Source organism: Podarcis cretensis, assembly GCF_951804945.1.
Source record: "Podarcis cretensis genome assembly, chromosome: 6".
NCBI lineage: Eukaryota > Metazoa > Chordata > Lepidosauria > Squamata > Lacertidae > Podarcis > Podarcis cretensis.
The window spans coordinates 250,399-270,538 of NC_137175.1; the positions used below are offsets into that span (position 1 = coordinate 250,399).

The window sequence follows — 20,140 nt, forward strand, 5'->3', positions numbered from 1 at the left end:
CTGCCTCCAGCTGTGCAAGGGGAGCAGAGTCCTCCTGGCTTGGACAGCCTTGGACAGACCTCCCCTCCTCCCCTTAAAGCCATCCGGGTTGGCAGCCATCCTGTGGCAGGGAGTTCCATAGTTTCACCATATGCTGCAGAAAATGCTCAGTGGGGTCCAACTGGCTGCCCCACTGAGGGAGACCCCCTTGCAAGGCGCTGAGGGGCCAAAGGAGGCAAGCGGGGGGGGGTGGCGGCTATGGGGTGGCGGCACTGTGACACCAAGTCCTTCCCTTCTGTCTGCAGAAAGGCAGACACAGGCAGAATGACAGGCGGAGTTGCTAATCCACCAGCTCAGGCATTCTTGGCAGGGGAGGGAGAAGGAATCCAGAAACCACAGTGGCTCAGCCTTTGTTTCCCAGGCTGGTCCTGGCCTGCCCACCACAAAGCCCAGTGCCGCCTAAGAGGCAGAGAGGGCAACTCGGGGGCACTTCCTGCTCCTCCGGCTGGCAGGAGACGCCTGCGGCTGGGGGGGGGGAGCAGGGGGTCCTAGAGCAGGTTGCAGCATCCGCCTCTTGGCAGGGCTTCTCTCCTCTGCAAGCACCTGCTGGGCCACCCATGACCCTCCCTCTTCCCACACATGGGGAGCCGGCTAGGGCCACATCCTGACATCTGTGGGGAATCCTGGGAACGGTCCTTTGCTAAGGATGCCGGGAACTGTAGCTCTGTGAAGTCAGCGCTCTTAACAAACTACGCTTCCCAGGACCTTTCGCAGGTGGATGTGGCCAGGGGGGGGGTGCACTGGGCCCTTTCTGGGGAAGAGACCACCCCCACATTCCACGAGGGCAGAGCACCTGCTTGGCATGCAGAAGGACCCAGGTTCAGTTCCTGGCAGCCTCTCCTGAGAGGCCTGGGAAACCCCAGGGAGCTGCTGTCAGTCGGTGTAGACAGAACTGAGTGGGAAAGGCCAGTGGTCTGACTCGGGGCTTCACTGCAATTCCCCTTTGCCTGCTCTTTCCAGGCACAGGTCTGCGCTTAAAAGCTCCGTGTCTGAGTGCGCGCTCTCTCTCTCTCTCTCTCTCTCTCTCTCTCTCTCTCTTGCTTTCCTTTCTCTTTCGTCAATTCAGCTTTTAAGCCCTTTTTGGTGAATTCAGAGGACTGGCGTCTTCCTTTATTGTTAGGGCAATAACTCAAGGATAGGGCAGGGGACACCCAGCCAGATGAGTGGGGAATGAATGAATGAATGAATGAATGAATGATATCTGAAACCCTTAAGAGTGAGACAGAGATGCCTGCCAGGCGGAGTCCTCCAGGTGCTGCTGAACTACAGCTCCCATCATCCCTGGCCACGACCCACACAGACTGCTGCAAGCAGGCATTCAACACCCTCTGGCGGGCACCGTGTTAGTGACCCCAGCACTGGCCACGCTGAGTGCGGTGGGCCAAGGGCAGGTTCCTGCGAAGGACCAGAAGGGCCTCTTTGGACCACTATCCCGCAGAGCCGCTGTGCGAAGGCGGCCTCTGGGTGGCGCTGCAGCAGTGACTCCCCCCAGCCCAAAGGCTGGGCTGTCGGCAGCCCCACCCGACGGCCCCTGGATGCGAGGCTGTGGGCTGGCTCCTGTCTGAGCCCCTGCAGGGAGGTGGGGTCGGCCACTGCTGTTCCCCCCGACCAACGGTGACCACGTCCTTTGAGGCGCCGTGCCTGATGCCTGGTAGCAGCATCTCCGGGTCGGGCTGGGAAAGGCTCCCCTGCCGAGACCCTGCGGAGCCGCTGCTGCTGCCAGCCAGAGCAGCGCTGCGCCCTCCCTCTGTTCCCACGAGGAGAGCAGAGAGGTCAGGTGGGGCAACGTTTCTCTCAGCAAGTGCCCGTCGCGCCCACACTCGGCCTGCTCCCGGGACGCTGCTGTGCCAAGAAAGTTGGTGACTGAGCAGGAAGGTGAATTGTTCATGCCGTGGCTGTTGCCACACCTCCGCCTCTCTGGCTCCGGCCAGCCGGGAAGGAGGAAGGCGGGCGGCGGCAGCAGCAGCCCGGAGGCATTCCTCAGCAGGCGCTTGCCAGAGCAGCAGCATGGCCGCGAGTGAGTCCTGGCCTGGGGGCGGCGGCGGGGGGGGGGGAGCCTGGGGGACGGGTGCCGGTTCTGAGGATGGGGAAGGGGGGAGCCCAGGGGGAGAGGGAGAGGAGGGCAGGCTCTGCTTCCAGGCCCTCCTCAGCCTGCAGGTCCCCTCCCTGGGGATTTCAGGGGCCGCAAACAAGGATGGCTCTGCTCTTCCACAGCTGCAGCCAGCAATGCTTCTCTGGGAGTCGTTCTGGGCTCCAACCCTCTTGCTGGCTTCCCATCATGGGCATCTAGTTGGCCACTAGCTGGGCTAAATGGGCCCCTTCTGATCCAGCAGCTACAGGGCTCTTCTTAGCGTCTTATGGTTGCTAAATGGAGCCTCCATGGACAGAGGCAGTCTAGCTTAGAATTGTGGAGAGCAAGAGTGGGAGGTGGTGGCTTTGGAGGTTCTTAAGCAGAGGTTGAATGGCCACCTGCCATGGATACTTTAGTGGAGATTTCTGCATTGCAGGGGGTTGGGCTAGATGACTTTGGGGATCCCTTCCAACTCTATGGTCCTACCTGGGGCTTCCCAGAAGCATTCAGCTGGCCACTGAGAGAACAGAATGAGATGGGCCCCTAGCCCGGCCCAGCACTCTCCGCTGACGTCCTTTTGCTCTTTGGTAGAACTGCAGCTGGCGTTCATCACTTGGCACAGCACCAAGAACAACATGCATCACCGCACAGCGGAGATGGGGGGCCAGCAGGTGATCGCGAGGCGGGGGCAGCCCTTCACCATCACCCTCCACTTTCAGGGTCGAGGCTACCTGCACGGAGACTCCCTGCACCTGATTGCAGAGACAGGTAGGAGCAGGTGGGGAGGGAGAGGAAGGGGCTTGGCCTGGGGTCTCCAATCCATGAGAGGAGAGGAGATACAAGACCATTAGCCAACTGCGTGCTGGAGGGGACTAGTGAAGGCTCTTCCTCCAGTCGGAGGCTGCAAATGTTTCTGCACACCAGCTGCTAGAACTCTTGGACTCAAATCCTGCTTGCTGGTTTCCCACAGACACTGTTCAGCCCCTGGAGGCTGGACTAGGTGGGCCACTGGGGGCTCTTCTTCTGGCCCTCAGCCCTCGCCACATCCAGGGCAGCGCCTACCCAATGGCACAGGACCTGCTGCAAGCCCTGAGGCCTCTTCTGGGTCCTGTGGTCTGCCTTGTCCACAGGGGTCTCTGCGCCCCTCCCTGTCTTCCATCTGGACTGCCTGGCAAATGCTGCCTGCCTTATGAGGAACGGTTGAGAGGAGATCTGAGAGTCATCTCCAAATATCTGAAGGGCTGTCACATGAAAGAAGCTTGTTTTCTCCTGCTCTGGAGGGCAGGACTTGAACCCATGCCTTCTAGCTACAAGAAAGGAGATTCCAACATCAGGAAGAACTTTTGACAGTCAGCAATCTCCCTCGGGATGTTGTGGACTCTCCTTCCTTGGAGGCATCTAAACCTAAAGAGGTTAGATGGTCATTTGCCCTCTATGATCTAGTTGAGATTCCTGCATTTCAGGGGGCTGGGCCCCCAGGGACCATTTTATGACTGCAGCCCTGAGTCCAACCAAGACCATTGGAGCACCTGGAGTGGCAAGCCCAGAGTTCTGCCTGCCAGCAGGTGCCAAGGGAGTCCCAGACCTTGGCGGAGACCCAGAGCAGCAGCTGAAAGGGTCTCATTTGGCGGCAGCGGGTGCTGCAGACAAAAGCAGGGAACAGGGGATCTATTTTAAGTATTCATTATTGTATTTATATCCCCCCCCCCCCCGTTTCTCCACGGAGCTCAAGGCAGTGTCTGGCCCAAGGTCACACCCAGGGAGCTTCATGGCTTTATGGGGATTTTAACCCCGGGAATGTCATGGTTAAGTGTGGGGACTTGAACCCTCTCCCAGGTCGGGTCTCTGTTGCTCTAGTGCAGTAGACAGCATGGGGAGGGGCACGGTGGCCCACCAAGGGGCAGCCTCTGTGGACAAGCCAGTTCCCACCTTCCACGGCAGTGATGATGATGATGATGATGATGATGATGATGATGATGATGGCAGCTCCCTTGCAGCCCTTCCTAGCTGCTCAATGCCCCACTGGGCTGCCTTGACCTGGCCTGACCCCCTGTGAGAGACCCTCCAGCTCCCCTTGACTCCCCCCTTACTCTGCAGGGCCTCAGCCAGACCAGCAGGCAGGGACACAATCCATCTTCCCGGTGGGGCCAGGACAGCCAGACTCAAAGCGCGCCTGGAGAGCCACCGCCAGCGCCGCCAGCGGGCCCCGATCCACGGACGTTGTTGTCTGGCCTCCGGCTGGGGCCCCCATTGGGCGTTACCAGCTGAAGATCCGCGTGGACTCCGACCACACCTCCAAGTTCTACTACCTGGGGGACTTCATCCTGCTCTTCAATGCCTGGTGCCCAGGTAGGGTGTGGGGGGACATTTGGGCGGTTCCTTCAGACCCTGAACTGTGGGGTGGGTTTTAATGGGTGGGAGAGAAGATACTAATTGCAATTCACGCCTCTAGGCGCCCTCTCCAATTGTATTTCTGTGGTCTGGGTCGCTGCCTATCAGCAATGCAGCTCTGTGGACTCTGTTCCTTCTCATGCTCTCTAGCAAGAACAGGCATTTGTTAGCTTGGGCTGCTAATCTCCCCCAACCCTGCCAGGCTCTATTCCTTGCTCAGCGCTGCAGGGGAAGAGTCCTGGGTCTGCATCTGGGGGCAGGGGCTTGGAGCATCTCCCTGGGACCCTGGAGCATGGGGGGGGGCTTTCCTGGGCATCTGTTCAGTGGGAGGGAGCGTGGCATTCCCCCCAGCAATGGAGGGGAGTGGGGCCAGAACACCCATGAGGCAAGGGGAGGCAACTGCCCCAGGCAGCAGGATCCACAGGGGCCTGGAGGTGAGGCTGGGTCCCAGGAGGGGAAGGTGCCTCTCCCAACCCTCCAGAAGAGCCTCAGAAGAGCCTGCTGGATCGGGCCAAGGGCCCCCTGGCCCACATCCCGTTCTCACAGTGGCCAACCAGATGCTCCAGTTGGGGAAACCCACAAGCAGAAGCAGAGCACCAAGGCAGCCTCTCCCCTCCCCTCCTGCGCATTCAGAAGTGTTGCTGTCACCAGCTGTGGAGGCAGAGCAGAGCTGCCTGGCTAGTGGCCCTCGGGAGCCCCCTCTCTCCTCCTTGCCTCCTGGGGGAGGGGCTTCCCTACTCTGACCTGTCCCCCTCCCCTGCCTCTCAGATGATGACGTTTACCTGGAGAGCGAGCTGGAGAGGGAGGAGTACGTCCTGAACGAGCAGGGCCTCATCTACCAGGGAAACAAGAACTGGATCCGCCCCATTCCCTGGAACTTTGGGCAGGCAAGTACTTAAGGCGAACCCCGGTGCTGGATCAGGCCAATGACTCTAGTCCCATCCTCACAGGGGCCAACCCAGTGGGAAGCCCAATCAAGCAGCGTCTGAGACCAACCGCTTCCCCCATTCTTGTTCACCACACTAAGGTAGTGTGGCTCTGTCCATGGAAGCTCCATTTAGGAAGGTGGAGTGCTCCAGCAGCTGCAGCCTCCCCTAGTCCAGGGCTGAGTGAAGACGGGGCTCCCAAGGCATTACTGGAGTTCCAGCTGACCTCTCCATCCCTGACCGCTGGCCTGGCTGGGGCAGCTGGGAGTTGGAGTCCAGCAAGTGCAGGGGGAGAGGCACACCCACAAGCCCCAGCCAGACAAGGCCCAGCCCTCCCTCCCTCCCTCCCTCCCCCCCCCAGTTCTCCTTGGCCCCTGCCCAGAAGAAGCAGCTGGCCAGGCCAGGCCAAAGAGCAGCAATGCAGCTGAGCCTGCAATCGTCCGAGTTTGCTCTGGTTAGGAAGGAACATAGAAAGCTGCCTCATACCGAGTCAGGCCATTGCTCCATCTAGCTGAGTATTGCCCACACTGACTGGCAGCAGCAGCAGCAGCAGCAGCAGCTCTCCGGGATTTCAGGCAGGAGTCTCTCCCAGCCCCACCTGGAGCTGGAGACCTTCTGCATGCTGAGCTGGCCGCCTTCTTTCTCCTCTTCCTCTGCAGTTTGAGGAGGGCATCGTGGGCATCTGCCTGAAGCTGTTGGACAGGAGCCTGCACTTCTTGCACGACCCCGGCAGGGATTGCTCCTTGCGCAACAGCCCCGTCTACGTCAGCCGGGTGCTGAGCGCCATGGTAAGGGCTGCTGGGACCACCCAGCGCTATGGGACACCCCCCCCCAAGGGCTGTTCCCTGATCTGCTCAGGGTGGGGCTGGTGGGACCTTCTGAGATGGGGACCCAAAGCAGTTGGCTGGACTTGCCCTCAGCCAGGAGAATGCGCAAGAGGCATCTCCTTCCCCCTGCCCCACGCCTGCAACCCAGGAATTCAGTGTACAGGCTGTTCCAGGTGGGGTTGCCATAGCTTATTCCGCTTATAAATCACTTCCCGAGAAGCACCTTGAAGCTGTTTCACAACACAGCAAAAACAATTAAAAACCCTTTAAAATGATAAACAACTGCATGTGCACAGACAGTTTTCCTTCCCCCATAAAGAGCAGGCACGTGGCAGGGGTGCTCCAGGCTCCCGTTTTGACTGCTGCAATGCATTGTGGGTAGGGCTGCCCTTGCAAGGTGCAGCTGCCAGAACATTAACTGGTTGAGGAAAACACTGGTTTAAGACTCTGTTCTGTCTGAAACAAAAGAGGCTGGCTAAAGCCATGTGGCTGGAGCAAGCAACTCAGAGCTCCTCACATGGAGGCAGAGAGAAAAAACACAAAGGTTTGGTGACCCAATTTCTCTCCAAGTGACAGGTGATGACATAGGCTGAGGCTGGCAGGACAGCTGACTCTATGGTTTAACCCCTTCATGAACTAATTAGGTTCAAACACGCTCGAGTTCGGTATATGAGGCTGCAAGTTCAAAGTACTTTGGGAGGCTCAGTCGAGTGGCTATGAGCTTGGCTTTGCCTGGAGGGGCCCTCTGGCACTCATGGGGCTGCCTGCCTCCCCCCCCCCCCCCCCCCCGCTCCAGATCAACAGCAACGATGACAACGGGGTCCTCCTGGGCAACTGGAGCGAGGACTATTCCGGGGGCGTCCGCCCTACCGAGTGGAGTGGCAGCATCGCCATCCTGACCCAGTGGGACCACAGCGGGGGCCGGCCGGTCAAGTATGGGCAGTGCTGGGTCTTTGCAGCCGTGATGTGCACAGGTAGGGATGGGGAGCAATGCATGCTGGGAGCAACTCCCCAGGGAAACGTGGAGGCCTCTGCTTCACCTGCAAAGCCAGAAGGGACAGTGCGGAGGGGACGGTCTGGCTACTATTTGGGCTACTATTTGTCAAGATCGTTGTGAAATGAGAAGTAGCTGTATTTTGAATAGGAAAGTGATAGGTTGCATTTGGGAACAAGAACTTCCTCACCTAGCAAGGAATTTAAGAAACACAGCATTTTTCCTGACTGAAACCTCGTAGAGAGGTTGGTACTTTAAGGGGAGGTGGACGGGGGGGGGGCAGGTAGCAAAACACAGGGCAACTTTTAAATACTGTCAGTGAAAGCAGGTGGCCAAAGGGAGAGGCAGGTGTGCCAGTTTTCCTTAGGGGAAAAAACAGGGGGTGGGGGCGGCCAAATAGTGGGCTGGAGAAATGGACCCCCAAGCCCCCTCTGATGCACGCACACCGAGAGAGAGAGAGAGACTTTACTCTTGGGGCCCCATGGGAAATGGGGCAGATATGGGGGTCCCTGTAAGAGCCTCACCCCAGCTGCTTTATCACTGGAAGCTGAAGCTGCTGCTATGAACATGCTCAGAGGCTAGTTACAGGAGCCAAGTACAGGATCCCGGCAGAACTGGCACAACCATCCCTTCTCCGGTGGGGGGGGGGCAGCAGCACTTGTTTCCCCCAGCAGAAGCTGAAGGGCAGCAGGTGGGGAGGGGTCCCAGCTGCCCAGGACGGCACCCAGCTGCACCCTCCTCTCCCCAGTACTGCGATGCCTCGGGATCCCTTCACGGGTGGTGACCAACTTTGACTCGGGGCACGAGAAGGACGGGAACCTGATTATCGATGTCTTCTATGACAAGGCTGGGCACCTCCTGCCCACAGAGAGCAAGGACAGCATCTGGTGAGATGGGGCTGCCTCCTGGGGGGCCCTTTCCCCCTCCCCTCTTCTCTGCATCACATGATGGAGGAAGGACCACCCTGACTCAGGGGCTCCTTGCCTGCCGGGGATGGAGTGAGGCAAAGGCTCTCCTTCCCAGATGGGCCTCTGACCTCAGATCAAACCCAAGACTGGGCTCTTCTCTGCCCAAAGAGAGATACAGCCCCAAGCGGAGGCTGGGGGGGGGACATCTGTCAGGGATGCTGTGATTCCCCCCTCCCTCATGATGACCCCAGAGGTGCATCTTACCACAAAGCACACCCCTCCCAGCTAGAGAGACCATCTCTTTGGGCTCTGCTTGTCTTCTGCTGCAGGAACTTCCACGTGTGGAATGAGTGCTGGATGGCGCGCAGAGACCTTCCCCCTGGCTACCACGGCTGGCAGGTCCTGGATGCCACCCCCCAGGAGCGCAGCAACGGTGCGTTTCCCCCACTCCTCCTTTCAGCCTGGCCTGGGCTTGGCCTGACTGCTTCCCCATCTCTGGGGGACCTTGGAGGGCAGCCCCATGAAGACGCTGAGCCAGTGGGTGGAAGCTGTGAAAAAGGCCAATGTCATGCTACAGATCTTTAGGGAAGGCACGGGAAATAAAACTCCCAATATCATAACCTTAGATTATACCAGTCTAAGGCGCGACTACATTTGGAGTACTATGCACAGTTCTGGTCACCAAAACGATATTGTGGAGTTGGAAGAGGGTGAGAAAGGGCGACTGAAATGATCCAGGGGGTGGAGCAACTGCCTTGTGAGGAAGGAAGCGCAGGGATATGGATGGCTCCTAGCCAGGGTGGCCCTGCTCTGCCTCCACAGCATCTGAATTCCAGTTTTGGGAAGCGCTCAGGTCCAGTTTGTGGACTCCCAGCTGTGAGAACAGGATGCTGACCTGGATGGGCCCCTGGCCTGATCCAGCCCTGACATTTCCCTTCCCTCCTGGCAGGGCTATACTGCTGTGGGCCAGCCCCTGTCAGCGCCATCCGGGAGGGAGACGTGGACGTGCGCTTCGATGCCCCCTTTGTGTTCTCCATGGTGAATGCTGACCGTGTGGCTTGGCTGCTGGACGGAGCAAGGAAGGAGAAGCTCCAGTGGGACACCAGTGCTGTTGGGAACAACATCAGCACCAAATGCGTTGGGAGCGATGAGCGGGAGGACATCACCAGTGCCTACAAATACCCAGAAGGTAGGGAGATGGAGGAACCCACAGCCACCCAGAAATGCATCCTGCACCCGGCCAGCTGGCCTGACTCAGAAGTTGTAATCTGGATTCACCGTTCCTGCAGGCAGTTACAGAGGAGCAGAACAAATTGTTCTGGCCTGGAGACAGAGCTGGTGGAGAGGCCTCTTGGCAGCAGGTTCCTAAATTGCAGGGTGCTATTCCCTCATCTGAAGGCTGTGAAATTCTCAGCCAGCATGTCTGATCCTGCTTGTGATGGTGGCAGCGAAGCGCCTTTAGTGGCTGGGGCACAGGGAAAGGCAGGAAGCCCAGGATCCCCTGGCTGCTAAGAGGCTGCCCAAGCACCTCGCGGGTGAGCCTGAGGGTTACTGCACTGTCAAGGCTGGGCTGGGCTTTGTGGCGCACGATTGTTCTTGCGATTGGGTCTTCGAGGGCCACAGGGAGGAAGCTGCCGCGGCAGGAAACCTCAAGCAGCCGGAGCACCAGCTGGGAGTGGCTTCTATGAGCTCTGCTCTAAAAATCAGCAGCTGCAAAATGCCTGCAAAAAGATCCACATGAAACCCCACATGAGTGGGGTCATCTGGAGTCCCTTGTCCGCAATATGCTGATGACACACAGCTGTCCTTTACATCTGCAGGTGGGCAGTGGAAGTGCTGGACTATTGTCTGGTCTTGATAATAGACTGGATGAGCGCCAGCCAACTGAAGTTCACTCCGGATCAGGGTGGTTCCCTAGACTGGATGGCTGGGAAGTGGCCTTGATGGGGTTACACTCCCTCTGAAGGAGAGGGTATGCAACTTGGGGGTACTTCTGGGTCAGGTGGTCTCAGTGGCCCAGAGTGCTTTCTAGCAGCTTCATCTGGTGGCCCAGCTGCACCCTTCTGTGGTCTATGCTCTGGAAACCTCTAGGTTAGATGACCGCAACACATTATGCATGGGTCTGCCTCTGATGAGAGTTCAGAAACTTCATCTGGTGCAGAATGCGGTGGCCAGGTTGCTCATTGGGGCAAGATGGATGGAGTATATAATGCCAATCCTGGCCCAACTGCTCTGGCTGCCAATTTGTTTCCAGACCCAATTCAGAGTGCTGGTGCTGACCTATAAAGCCTTCAGTAACTCAGGATATGACCAATCTGGACCCTGCAATCATCCTCTGAGGCCGTTCTTCGTGTGACTCCTCCGCAAGAGGTCCGCAGGGTGGCTACATGAGAATGGACCGTTTCTGCAGTGGCTCCCTGCTTGTAGAATGCTTCCCCCAGGGAGTCCCGCCTGGCGCCTTCATTACATGTTGTCAGAGCTGCCCGAGGTCCCAGCTCACAAAGGACCAACGCCAGTTCGTTGTTATATACAAAAGACTTTATTGACGTTCAGTTTCGATTTCAAAGCCGCGGCGTGCAGCCCTACGTCTCAAACTCTAGACCGCTGAAGCTCCGTCTGAATCTCCTCCCCCCAGACACCAGTTTAAGACTCTAGCCTTGCTCCACCTCTTCCTTTGCTCTTTCCTCCTCTGGGTCCGCCTGTCCGCTGGGGTCTTGCCCTTTCTAGACTCTTCTGACGCTGAGTCCCCTGAGTCTTCCCCCTGCCTCCGGAGAGGTTTAGGACCTGGTTCCCCGTAATGGGCTCGTCGACGTCGATCTCCTCTGCTTCCATCTCTCTGCAGCTGTGCTCGAACCCAGGATCCTCCCCCAACACGTCCATGTCCCTCTCTCCCCCTGTTGCCTCGGGTGATGCTGCGTGTAAGGGCCCCCTCAGCAGTTCCCTGCTCCACCCCACCTCCGGTTGATTGTCCCACCAATAAGAGCGGTCTGTGACAAACCCTGAGAGTGATCCCTCTGGGGAGCTTGTTTCTGCCGCCGTTTCCTCAGCTGATGAGAACCCCTGGAACGTGCTGGCTGAAAGTGTGGGTGTGAAAAGATAGTCATCGAAATAATCTGCCGGCATAGGTCTGTGTGGGAAGAGTGCATGGAACTCGTCTTTGAGGTAGTGCTCCTCCACGGCATAGTACGGTACCCACCTGTTGGCGCTGGCCGTGGTACCTTCCCTGGCGAGGAGATATTCAACCCCCTCTTCCCCCCATCTCGAGTCTAAAATCTCTGTGACCTCGTTGAGTGGCGCCGCCCTCGGTGACCCCCCACCTTGTTGGCGATTAGCTGAGTGGGTCTGGTGCGTTCCCTGGCGCCTGAAACCTGTAGGGTTCCTTGTAGGGTGTGAGCACTGATCTATGAAAGACCGGGTGCATTCTGGAGTCCTCTGGGAGTGTCAACCGGAAGGCCACTGGATTGATTTGTGCCTCTACTTGGTAAGGCCCTAGCTGCTTGTGTCTGAGCTTTTTCTTAGCTAACGTCCTGGCCAGCACTGCCTGGGCTGCTAACCAGACCCAGTCCCCCACCTGGATGTCTTCCCCGACTCTCCTGTGCCTGTCTGCCTGCATTTTGTAGGCGTGTTTTGCTAGCTCCAAGTGCCTTCGGAGTTGCTCGTGGACCTCCTGTAACTCCGCTGCCAAGGCCTCTGCTCCCCGTGACTCCCCCTCCCCCTTTGTCTCCAACCCCGGGAAGGTTCTGGGATGCCGTCCATTGTTGGCGAAGAACGGTGCTTCGTGTTGTTGTAGGCAAACTCGGCCAGCGGTAGGTAGTCCACCCAGGTCGAGGGCTGTTGATTCGCTGTCAGAGCTGCCCAAGGTCCCAGCTCACAGAGGACCAACGCCAGGTCGTCGTTATATACAAAAGTCTTTATTGAAGTTCAGTTTCCATTCCAAAGCCGTAGCGCGCAGCTCTACGTCTTAAACCTTAGACCGCCGCAGTTCCGTCTGAATCTCCTCCCCCCTGACACCAGTTTAAGATTCTCGCCCTGCTCCACCTCTTCCTCTGCTCTCTTCTTCTCTGGGTCCTCCTGTCTGCTGGGGCATTCCCCTTTCTGGACTCTTCTGACGCTGAGTCCCCTGACTCCTCCCCCTGCCTCCGGCGGGCTTTAGGACCCGGTTCCCAATCCTCATTCTCTGCTGCCCCGCGCGCCTGTACTTTTGAACTTGGCTCTCGCGCCAACCCAGTGACCTTCCTCCTGACCGTTGCACTGCTTCTGTCACTGCTTCCCTCTTCCGGGATGCTAGCTGGACCTGACCTCCCCTCCGTTGCCTGACTCTCCGATGGAGGCGTGGTCAGCCCTGACTCCTCTTCTCTCCCTGCTGGGGGAGACGCTACCCCCGATACCTGGGACTCTTCCCCCCCACTATGCTCAGGTAGGGAAGCTGGTCCTGATCTCCAACTGCTGCTCTGGGAGTCCCCGCTGGCCCCTTGCTTCTGGAGTGTCCCCCTTGGGACCCCCCTTGCCCTGGCCACCGGCGCCCCCTTCTGTGAATCTTCCGATTCGCTGGAGAGGCTCATGGAATCTCTCGGGCCACTGTCATCTTCTCCTACGCTGCCCTCAGAATCTTCCCCTTCGCTCTCCATCTCCCCTCTTCCCTGTGCTTCTGCTCCTGAGCCCCTGACATTCGCGTAGCATCGCAGGTACTGCTGCATGATGGCGTTGACCCTCTCCGCTTGCCCATTGGTCTGCGGGTGTCTTGCCGACGCTAAGTTGATCTTGACGTTCAGGATGCCCAGCAGCTTCTGCCAGAAGCTCGAGATGAATTGGCGACCCCGGTCGGACAGGATGGACCGCGATAAGCCGTGCACTTTGAACACTTGGTCTATGAACAGCTTGGCGGTCTGTTCCGCTGTGGCCACCTTCGCGCAAGGAATGAAGTGCGCCATCTTGGTGAACAGGTCTACGACCACGAGTACCGCTGTTTTGCCTCGCGAGCTGGGCAAATCTGTGACAAAGTCCAGGGCCACTTTCTCCCACGGTTCGAGCGGCGTCTGTAGCGGTTCCAGCAGTCCCGCTGGCGGCCTGTGTACTGGTTTGGCCCTTTGGCATGTGTCACACCTAGTGACGTAATCCGCGACTTCTTCCCTTATCTTGGGCCACCAAAAGTCTCTGGCTACTAATTCCGCCGTCTTGTCCTTGCCGAAGTGCCCGGCGCTGGGCGTGTCGTGTAACTGCTGCAGTACTTTTGCGCGGAGGTCGTCTCCCGGCACGTAGAGGGCCCCTTTGCGGATGAGCAGTCCGTCGCGTATCTGGAACTCGTCGTCCTTCGCTGTGCCTCTTCGCACCTCCTCCATCTTGGATTGTGCGAACGAATCCGTTTGCAGCGTGCGACGTACTGCGTCCAGGTCCACGGTGGCTGCAGCGCACGTCCACGCTTTCGGTGCGAAAATGTGTTTGGCCGCCACCGGTGCCGCTTCCTCGAGATACTGCGGCTTCCTGGACAGCGCATCCGCCATGACGTTGTTGTCTCCCGGGATGTATTCTATCCGGAAATCGAAATCCGCAAAGAACTCCGCCCAGCGGATGTGTCTCTGGTTCAGGAACCGCGCCGTGCGCCAGTACTCCAGGTTCTTATGGTCCGTGCGGACCTGCACTGTGTGTTTGGCTCCGATGAGGAAGTGCCGCCATGCCTTGAAGGCTGCATGAATGGCCAGCAACTCCCTGTCCCAGATGGTGTAGTTCTGTTCCGACTTGTTGAGTTTCCTGGAGTAGAATGCGCATGGCCTCCAGTCCCCTTGCGGATCTTGCTGCAACAGGACCGCCCCCACCGCTCTGTCCGAGGCGTCCGTTTCAACCCTCATTGGTCTGCTGGGGTTTACGTGTAGCAGCTGTTCTTCGGACGCGAAGAGACGCTTGAGCTGCTGAAAGGACTGCTCCACTTGGTCCGTCCAGACGAATTTCTTCTTCTTGGAGCTGAGGGTGTCCGTGATGGCCGCCGTCTGCATTGCGAACCCCTTGATGAACTTGCGATAAAAGTTGGCGAAACCGACGAACTTCTGGACCTCCTTCTGATTGCGCGGGCTCTTCCAGTCCAACACCGAGCGGACCTTGGTGCTGTCCATGGCGAGTCCCTTGTCGGACAGCTTGTAGCCCAGGAAATCCACCTCCGCCATGTCGAACTGGCACTTCTCCAGTTTGGCGTAAAGTCTGTGCTCCCGTAGTCTCTGCAGGACCTCCTTGACGTCTCTCTCGTGAGCCTCTTGCGATTCCGAGAAGATCAGGATGTCGTCTAGGAAGCAGACGCACTTCTTGTAGAGGAGTCCCGCTAACACGTGGTGCATGAAGGCTTGGAAACAATGGGAGCCATTTTGCAAACCAAACGGCATAACTCGATATTCATAGGTGCCTAAAGGCGTAAACATGGCCGTCTTCCACTCATCGCCCTCCCGCATGCGTATAAGGTTGTACGCCCCTCGTAGATCCAACTTGGTGAAGATGCGTCCCTTCCTCACCGTCGCGAGCAGGTCGTCGATCTTGGGCATGGGGAATGCTGTGGGCTTTGTCCTTGAATTGAGGATTCTGTAATCAACGACCAGCCTCCGTTGGGGCGTGTCTTTCTTCTTCACGAAAAACACGGGACTGCCCCCCACTGCTTTGGATTCTTGGATGAATCCTCGCTTCAAGTTGTGATCTATGAACTCCCTGAGTTCTTGCAGTTCGTCTTCAGGCATGGAATACAGTTTCCCAGTCGGCAGCGTCGCCCCCGGCAGGAGGTCAATCTTGCAGTCGAAGGGCCTGTGGGGAGGCAGCTTGTCCGCTTCCTTCTCGCAGAAGACCTCCAAAAACGCCTTGTACTTGTCGGGTACCGCTTGCAGCATGCCCAAGTGTAGCTGTAGTTCTTCCTCTTGCCTCTCATCTTCCTGGCTGGGCAGGATGCAGTGTTCTGCGCAGTAGGAGGAGCAGAAGGTCAATTGATGCTGGTACCATGCTAATGCCGGGCTGTGCCTATCCAGCCAACTCATGCCCAACACTATGGGCGTGTCCGACAGGTGGGTGACGTTGAAGCTGATGACTTCGCGGTGATTTCCCATTTGCATTACCATTGGCTGTGTTTGCTGTACCACCTGTCCTCCCAGTAGCTCTCTGCCATCGACCGTGACGACGTTTAGGGGCATCGTGGCTGGTAGGAGCGCTATGCGATTGTCAGAGCTGCCCGAGGTCCCAGCTCACAAAGGACCAACACCAGTTCTTGTTATATACAAAAGTCTTTATTGAAGATCAGTTTCGATTTCAAAGCCGCGGCGCGCAGCTCTACGTCTTGGAGTCTAGACCGCTGAAGCTCCGTCTGAATCTCCTCCCCCCAGGCACCAGTTTAAGACTCTAGCCTTGCTCCACCTCTTCCTTTGCACTTTCCTCCTCTGGGTCCGCCTGTCCGCTGGGGTCTTGCCCTTTCTAGACTCTTCTGACGCTGAGTCCCCTGAGCCTTCCCCCTGCCTCCGGAGGGGTTTAGGACCTGGTTCCCAATCCGGGTTTTCTGCTGTCCCGCGCGCCTGTACATTCGAACTTGGCGCGCGCGCCCAGCCGGCAAACTTTCTCCTGACTGTTACACTGCTCCTGTCACTGCTTCCCCCTTCGGAGAGGCTAGCTGGACCTGACCTCCCCTCCGTTCCCTCACTCTCCGATAGAGGCGTGGTCAGTCCTGACTCATCTTCTCTCCCTGCTGGAGGAGACACTGGCCCTGATACATGGGACTCTTCCCCCCCACTACGCTCTGGTGGGGGAGCTGGTCCTGATCTCCCGCTGCTGCTTTGGGAGTCCCCGCTGGCCCCTTGCTTCTGGTGCATCCCCCCTGGGACCCCCCTTGCCCTGGCCCTCGGCGCCCCCCTCTGGGAATCTTCCGATTCGCTGGAGAAGCTCATGGAATCTCTCGTGCCACTGTCATACTCCCCTACGCTGCCCTCAGATTCTTCCCCTTCGCTCTCCATTTCCTCTCTCCCCTGTGCCTCTGCTCCTGAGCCCCTGACACATGTCTTTCGGTGTTAGGCAGAAACATTCCTCTTCTCCCAGGCCTTAGGCTGGTTAAACAATCTATGGCTTTTTTCAAGGTGTTTGTTGCTGGTTTTTCTGCTTGTTTTTGTTATGCTATGTATTTTGTGTTTTCGTTTTGTATCTTTATGCTGTAAAAACCACCCTGTGATCTTTGGATGAAGGGCGGGCAGTTTATAAATTTAGTCCTGCAGGGATCATCTTATGCAGACTGCAAGTAGGCTAGCAGAGATCTGGTGCCTCTGATGGCTCCCAAACTCCTCCGCCAGTGTGGTGTAGTGGTTAAGAGCGGTAGACTTGTAATCTGATGAACCAGGTTCGCTTCCCCGCTCCTCCACATGCAGCTGCTGGGTGACCTTGGGCAAGTCACACTTCTTTGAAGTCTCTCAGCCCCCTTCAGGTCACAGAGTGTTTGTTGTGGGGGGAGGAAGAGAAAGGAGATTGTTGGCCGCTTTGAGACTCCTTCAGGTAGTGATAAAGCGGGATATCAGATCCAAATCCAAACTTTTCCTCCCTTAGCCAAGCTCCGGACCCGGGGGGGGGGGTGCCTCACCTCGTGCACTCACTAGCCTTGCCTTGTCCTTCCTCGCTCCCCACAGGCTCCCCGGCAGAGCGCCGTGTGTTCCTGAAGGCCCTCGGCCAGAGGCAGCCGCTCAGCCCGCCAGTGCGATACAGGTCGGGAGTCCTTCCGGTTGCGTTCTCTGCCTCTGTGGAGGACAGGACCCGGGAGCCACCGCCGGCCATGGCCCAGACCTCTCTGAAGCTCCAGCTGGTGGAGAGTCCTGAGGTGGGCCAGGACATCCAGCTGGTGCTGGCGGCCTGCAACCTGGAGTTTGTCCACAAGGAGCTCAAGCTGAGCCTCAGCGCCCAGGCCGTGCTGCACGATGGCCACCCACGGCCGCCCTTCTGGCAGGAGACCCTGTACCTCTCCCTCCGCCCCAGGGAAGGTAAGGCGAGCGGTAGGGGGAGCGGGCAGGCCTCCCGAGGCGCTGTCTCCGGGTGAAGGAGTGCCGCCCGCCTCTGACACGGGCCTCTTTGCAGAGAAGGAGCTTCCCTGGACCATCTCCTACCAGCAGTACAGGCAGCAGCTGGGAGAGGATAAGCAGCTTTGCGTCATCGCGCTGGGCGAGGAGAACACTACCTGGCTGAAGACCCTGGCAGAGAAAACCATCACCATGGCCAGCCCCAGCCTGGACATCCACGTAGGCACATCGCCTCTGGGTTGGCGGGGGTGGCACAGTGGGCTGCTCACCTGGGAGATGGGACAGCTACTGTGGGGTCGAGTGCAGGTTTTCCAAAGGCTCTCTTCCTGGGGGCAAAGGAGCCAAGACACATGACCGGCTCCCTCCCTGGCACACACCTTGCAACCCACCTGCCTCCCTCTGATGTGGTTTGGGTGGGCTAAAACCATGCAGGCTCAGCAAGAAACATCCCAGCCTTCTTCAAAGTGGGGAACAAGCTCCCCCTCCCCCCCCCCCCCGCCCAAGTTTCAGGCCAGGCAAAGAGAGGGCTGGGGGGTGGTCACCTGTCCCAAAGAGCCCCCCCTCCCTTCTGCTCCTAACCGCTTGGTCCTTGGCACAGGTGTTGGCCTCCGTGGTGGTGAACCAGCCCTTCCCAATCCAGGTGGTGTTTGCCAACCCCCTTTGGGAGCCCGTGGGCAACTGCGTCTTGACCGTGGAAGGCAGTGGGCTGGTGAAGGGCCAGCCCCAGATACAGTGAGTAAGGGGGCAGGGGGGCAGGAAGGCTGCTTGCAACTCATCCCTCCAGGCACCCACATGCATGGGGTGAACAGAGTTTCAAAATCCCATTCTTGGCAGCAAAATTTAAAATCACAGACTGTAAAACTTTGTTCAGGCAACAACTTGGGAAGGAAGTAAAATAAGACTTACTTACTTTCTTTATAACTATGCACTGGATCACAGCAACAGCAGTAATAAAAGCTATGCAAGCAAAATACTTACATTTACCGTACAACAAGCTGGCATCTGCCTGGCACAGGGGACATCTGCCCTCTTTGTGGCCAAAGGAAGAGAGAGGAAGAGGAAGAGGAAGTACTCTATGCTCCTCCCTCTCCTAGAGAGGAGGAGAAATGGCATCACACAGAGCCCTCTCTACCAATTGTATTTCTATGGTCTGAGTCTCTGCCTGTCAGCAATACGTCTCTGTGGTCTTAGCTCCTCCTCAGGCATTTCTTAGGTTTGGCTGCTACCCCCTTGGGGGAGGCTTCCACTCCCAGCGCTTGATCTCCTGGAGGAAGAAGTGCAGAGCAAAGGATGATTGGGGAGCAACGCAGTCAGTTCCCAGTTCTGCGTCTCTGCTGTTTGGAAGATCTTTGGGGCAGGATCCTCCCCCTGCTCTCTCTCTGTGTGTGAATGTGCACGCGGCCCCTTCTCTTCCCCGTCCACTATCAGCTCTGGAGCCACTTCTGAGCAGGAGCATCCGTGGAAGTCAGGGGCCCAGCAACACATTCAGTTGCCTCTCTGGCAGCGTGAAACTACAAACAGCAGAGAGACCTACAAGCAGGAAAATATGTGCCTAAAGAGTCTTTAGAAAAAAAGGAATAAGCAGCCATACAAACTGGAAGATTTATCCTCCTTTCTGATTTACAGGAGCGTAGCATTGGGGGCCAAGGCCTTTGTTGCCAGTCAGAGAGGGAGATGCTGTATTTTGTCATGAAGGGGGGGAGGGAGGGAGGGAGGGAGGGAGGGAGGGAGGGAGGGAGGGGAGGGAGAGAGAGAGAGAGAGAGAGAGAGAGAGAGAGAGAGAGAGAGAGAGAGAGAGAGAGGGAGAGAGGAGAGAGAGGGAGGGAGGGAGGGAGGGAGGGAGGGAGGGAGGGAGGGGAAGGCGACGAAGACCCTCTCCCACAGGGGCCTCCATATATCTTCCTTCTCTTTTGTCAAAAGGTTGGATGCCCACCTGTCAGGGACAGAATCATAGAACTGTCGAGGTGGAAGAGACCCCTGAGGATCATCTAGTCCAACCCCTGCAAGGCAGGAATCTCAACTGAAGCATCCTTGAGGACAGATGATTTATTTGTTTTCTCCACTTCAGGGGGTTGGACTAGATAACTCTTAGGTTCCCTTCCAGCTTTACGCTGCTATGATTTATGCCTCCTTGGCACTGTGAGTGCCCCCCTTCCCCCCCCCCGGCCATTTGGGGCTCATCCCTGCCTCAGAGCTGGTAAGAAAGGAAAGTGTGCGGTCCCTTTGGCCTCCTCCCTGCCAGGCTCCTCTTCTCTTTGCAGGTTGGGGCCCCTGGGGCCCCGGAAGCAGAGCAGCGTCCGGCTCCAGCTGACGCCCTACAAGAGCGGCCCCCGGCAGCTGCACGTCACACTCAAGAGCAGCCAGTTCCCCCCAGTCAAGGGCCACAAGCAGCTGCAAGTGGCCCCCCGCTCGGGATGGAGGTGTCGCAGGGACTGACTAAGCCGGGACCCCCGGCAGCGCCTGGAGGGCCACGACTGCTCAGACCCCCTCTGTCCCCTCCTATAGAAGTCTGCATTCCCATCCGTCGCCGCCGCCTCGCCGGTTCCTTCTGCCGCCGCCGACCCCCGCCTCCCCCCGTCCAGGCAGGGGGCGGGCAGGCAGGCAGGCAGCAGTCCTTCCGCCGAAGACGCCTCGCTATCCTGCGCCCCAGTCCCGCGCAGGGGGAGACACCGTCGCTCGTGGGGATTGGGACACTTACCGTAATTATTCAATCAATGTCATAAAAAACTGCGGCTTACAAAGAGAATAAAACAATTAGGCTGTCAATAAAAGCAACTCTTTAGAACATAAAACCGGCAATAAACTAAGGCGTGTGTACAGGCTTTCCTGAACCAGAATGTCTTGCGCACCCTGCTCTCCCCAGCGAGGCGAGAAAGGGCGGCGAAGGCGCCTGCCTGAGGTCAAGGGGAAGGGAGTTCCAGAGGGTAAATGCTGCCGTACTAAGCGATCGGCTTTTTAGAAATGCGAAAT

At 57.8% G+C, this 20,140-nt stretch overlaps 1 protein-coding gene across 2 annotated transcripts; it reads left to right on the forward strand.

The window, feature by feature from the left end:
* Nucleotides 1–1,890: 1,890 nt before the first annotated feature.
* Nucleotides 1,891–19,962, forward strand: TGM5 (transglutaminase 5). Of its 2 annotated transcripts, XM_079979200.1 has the most exons (13): nucleotides 1,891–2,056; nucleotides 2,702–2,878; nucleotides 4,208–4,459; nucleotides 5,270–5,388; nucleotides 6,087–6,215; nucleotides 7,051–7,228; nucleotides 7,997–8,135; nucleotides 8,486–8,589; nucleotides 9,106–9,345; nucleotides 16,787–17,134; nucleotides 17,229–17,389; nucleotides 17,769–17,902; nucleotides 19,432–19,962. In XM_079979200.1, the coding sequence occupies exons 1-13, from the start codon at nucleotides 2,047–2,049 to the stop codon at nucleotides 19,604–19,606; spliced, it is 2,166 nt and encodes a 721-aa protein (XP_079835326.1). In that variant the 5' UTR covers nucleotides 1,891–2,046; the 3' UTR covers nucleotides 19,607–19,962. The 2 variants fall into 2 exon arrangements, with proteins under 2 accessions (XP_079835326.1, XP_079835325.1); XM_079979199.1 differs by lacking the exon at nucleotides 1,891–2,056 and having other exon boundaries at nucleotides 2,190–2,878.
* The last annotated feature ends 178 nt before the right edge of the window (nucleotides 19,963–20,140 follow it).

Coding starts and splice junctions, on each gene's coding strand:
- TGM5 (XM_079979199.1), top strand. CDS start 2,641: ATGAGATGGGCCCCTAGCCCGGCCCAGCACTCTCCGCTGACGTCCTTT. Junction 6,216..7,050: donor GCCGGGTGCTGAGCGCCATG/GTAAGGGCTGCT, acceptor CCCCCGCTCCAG/ATCAACAGCAACGATGACAA. Junction 7,229..7,996: donor TGCAGCCGTGATGTGCACAG/GTAGGGATGGGG, acceptor TCCTCTCCCCAG/TACTGCGATGCCTCGGGATC.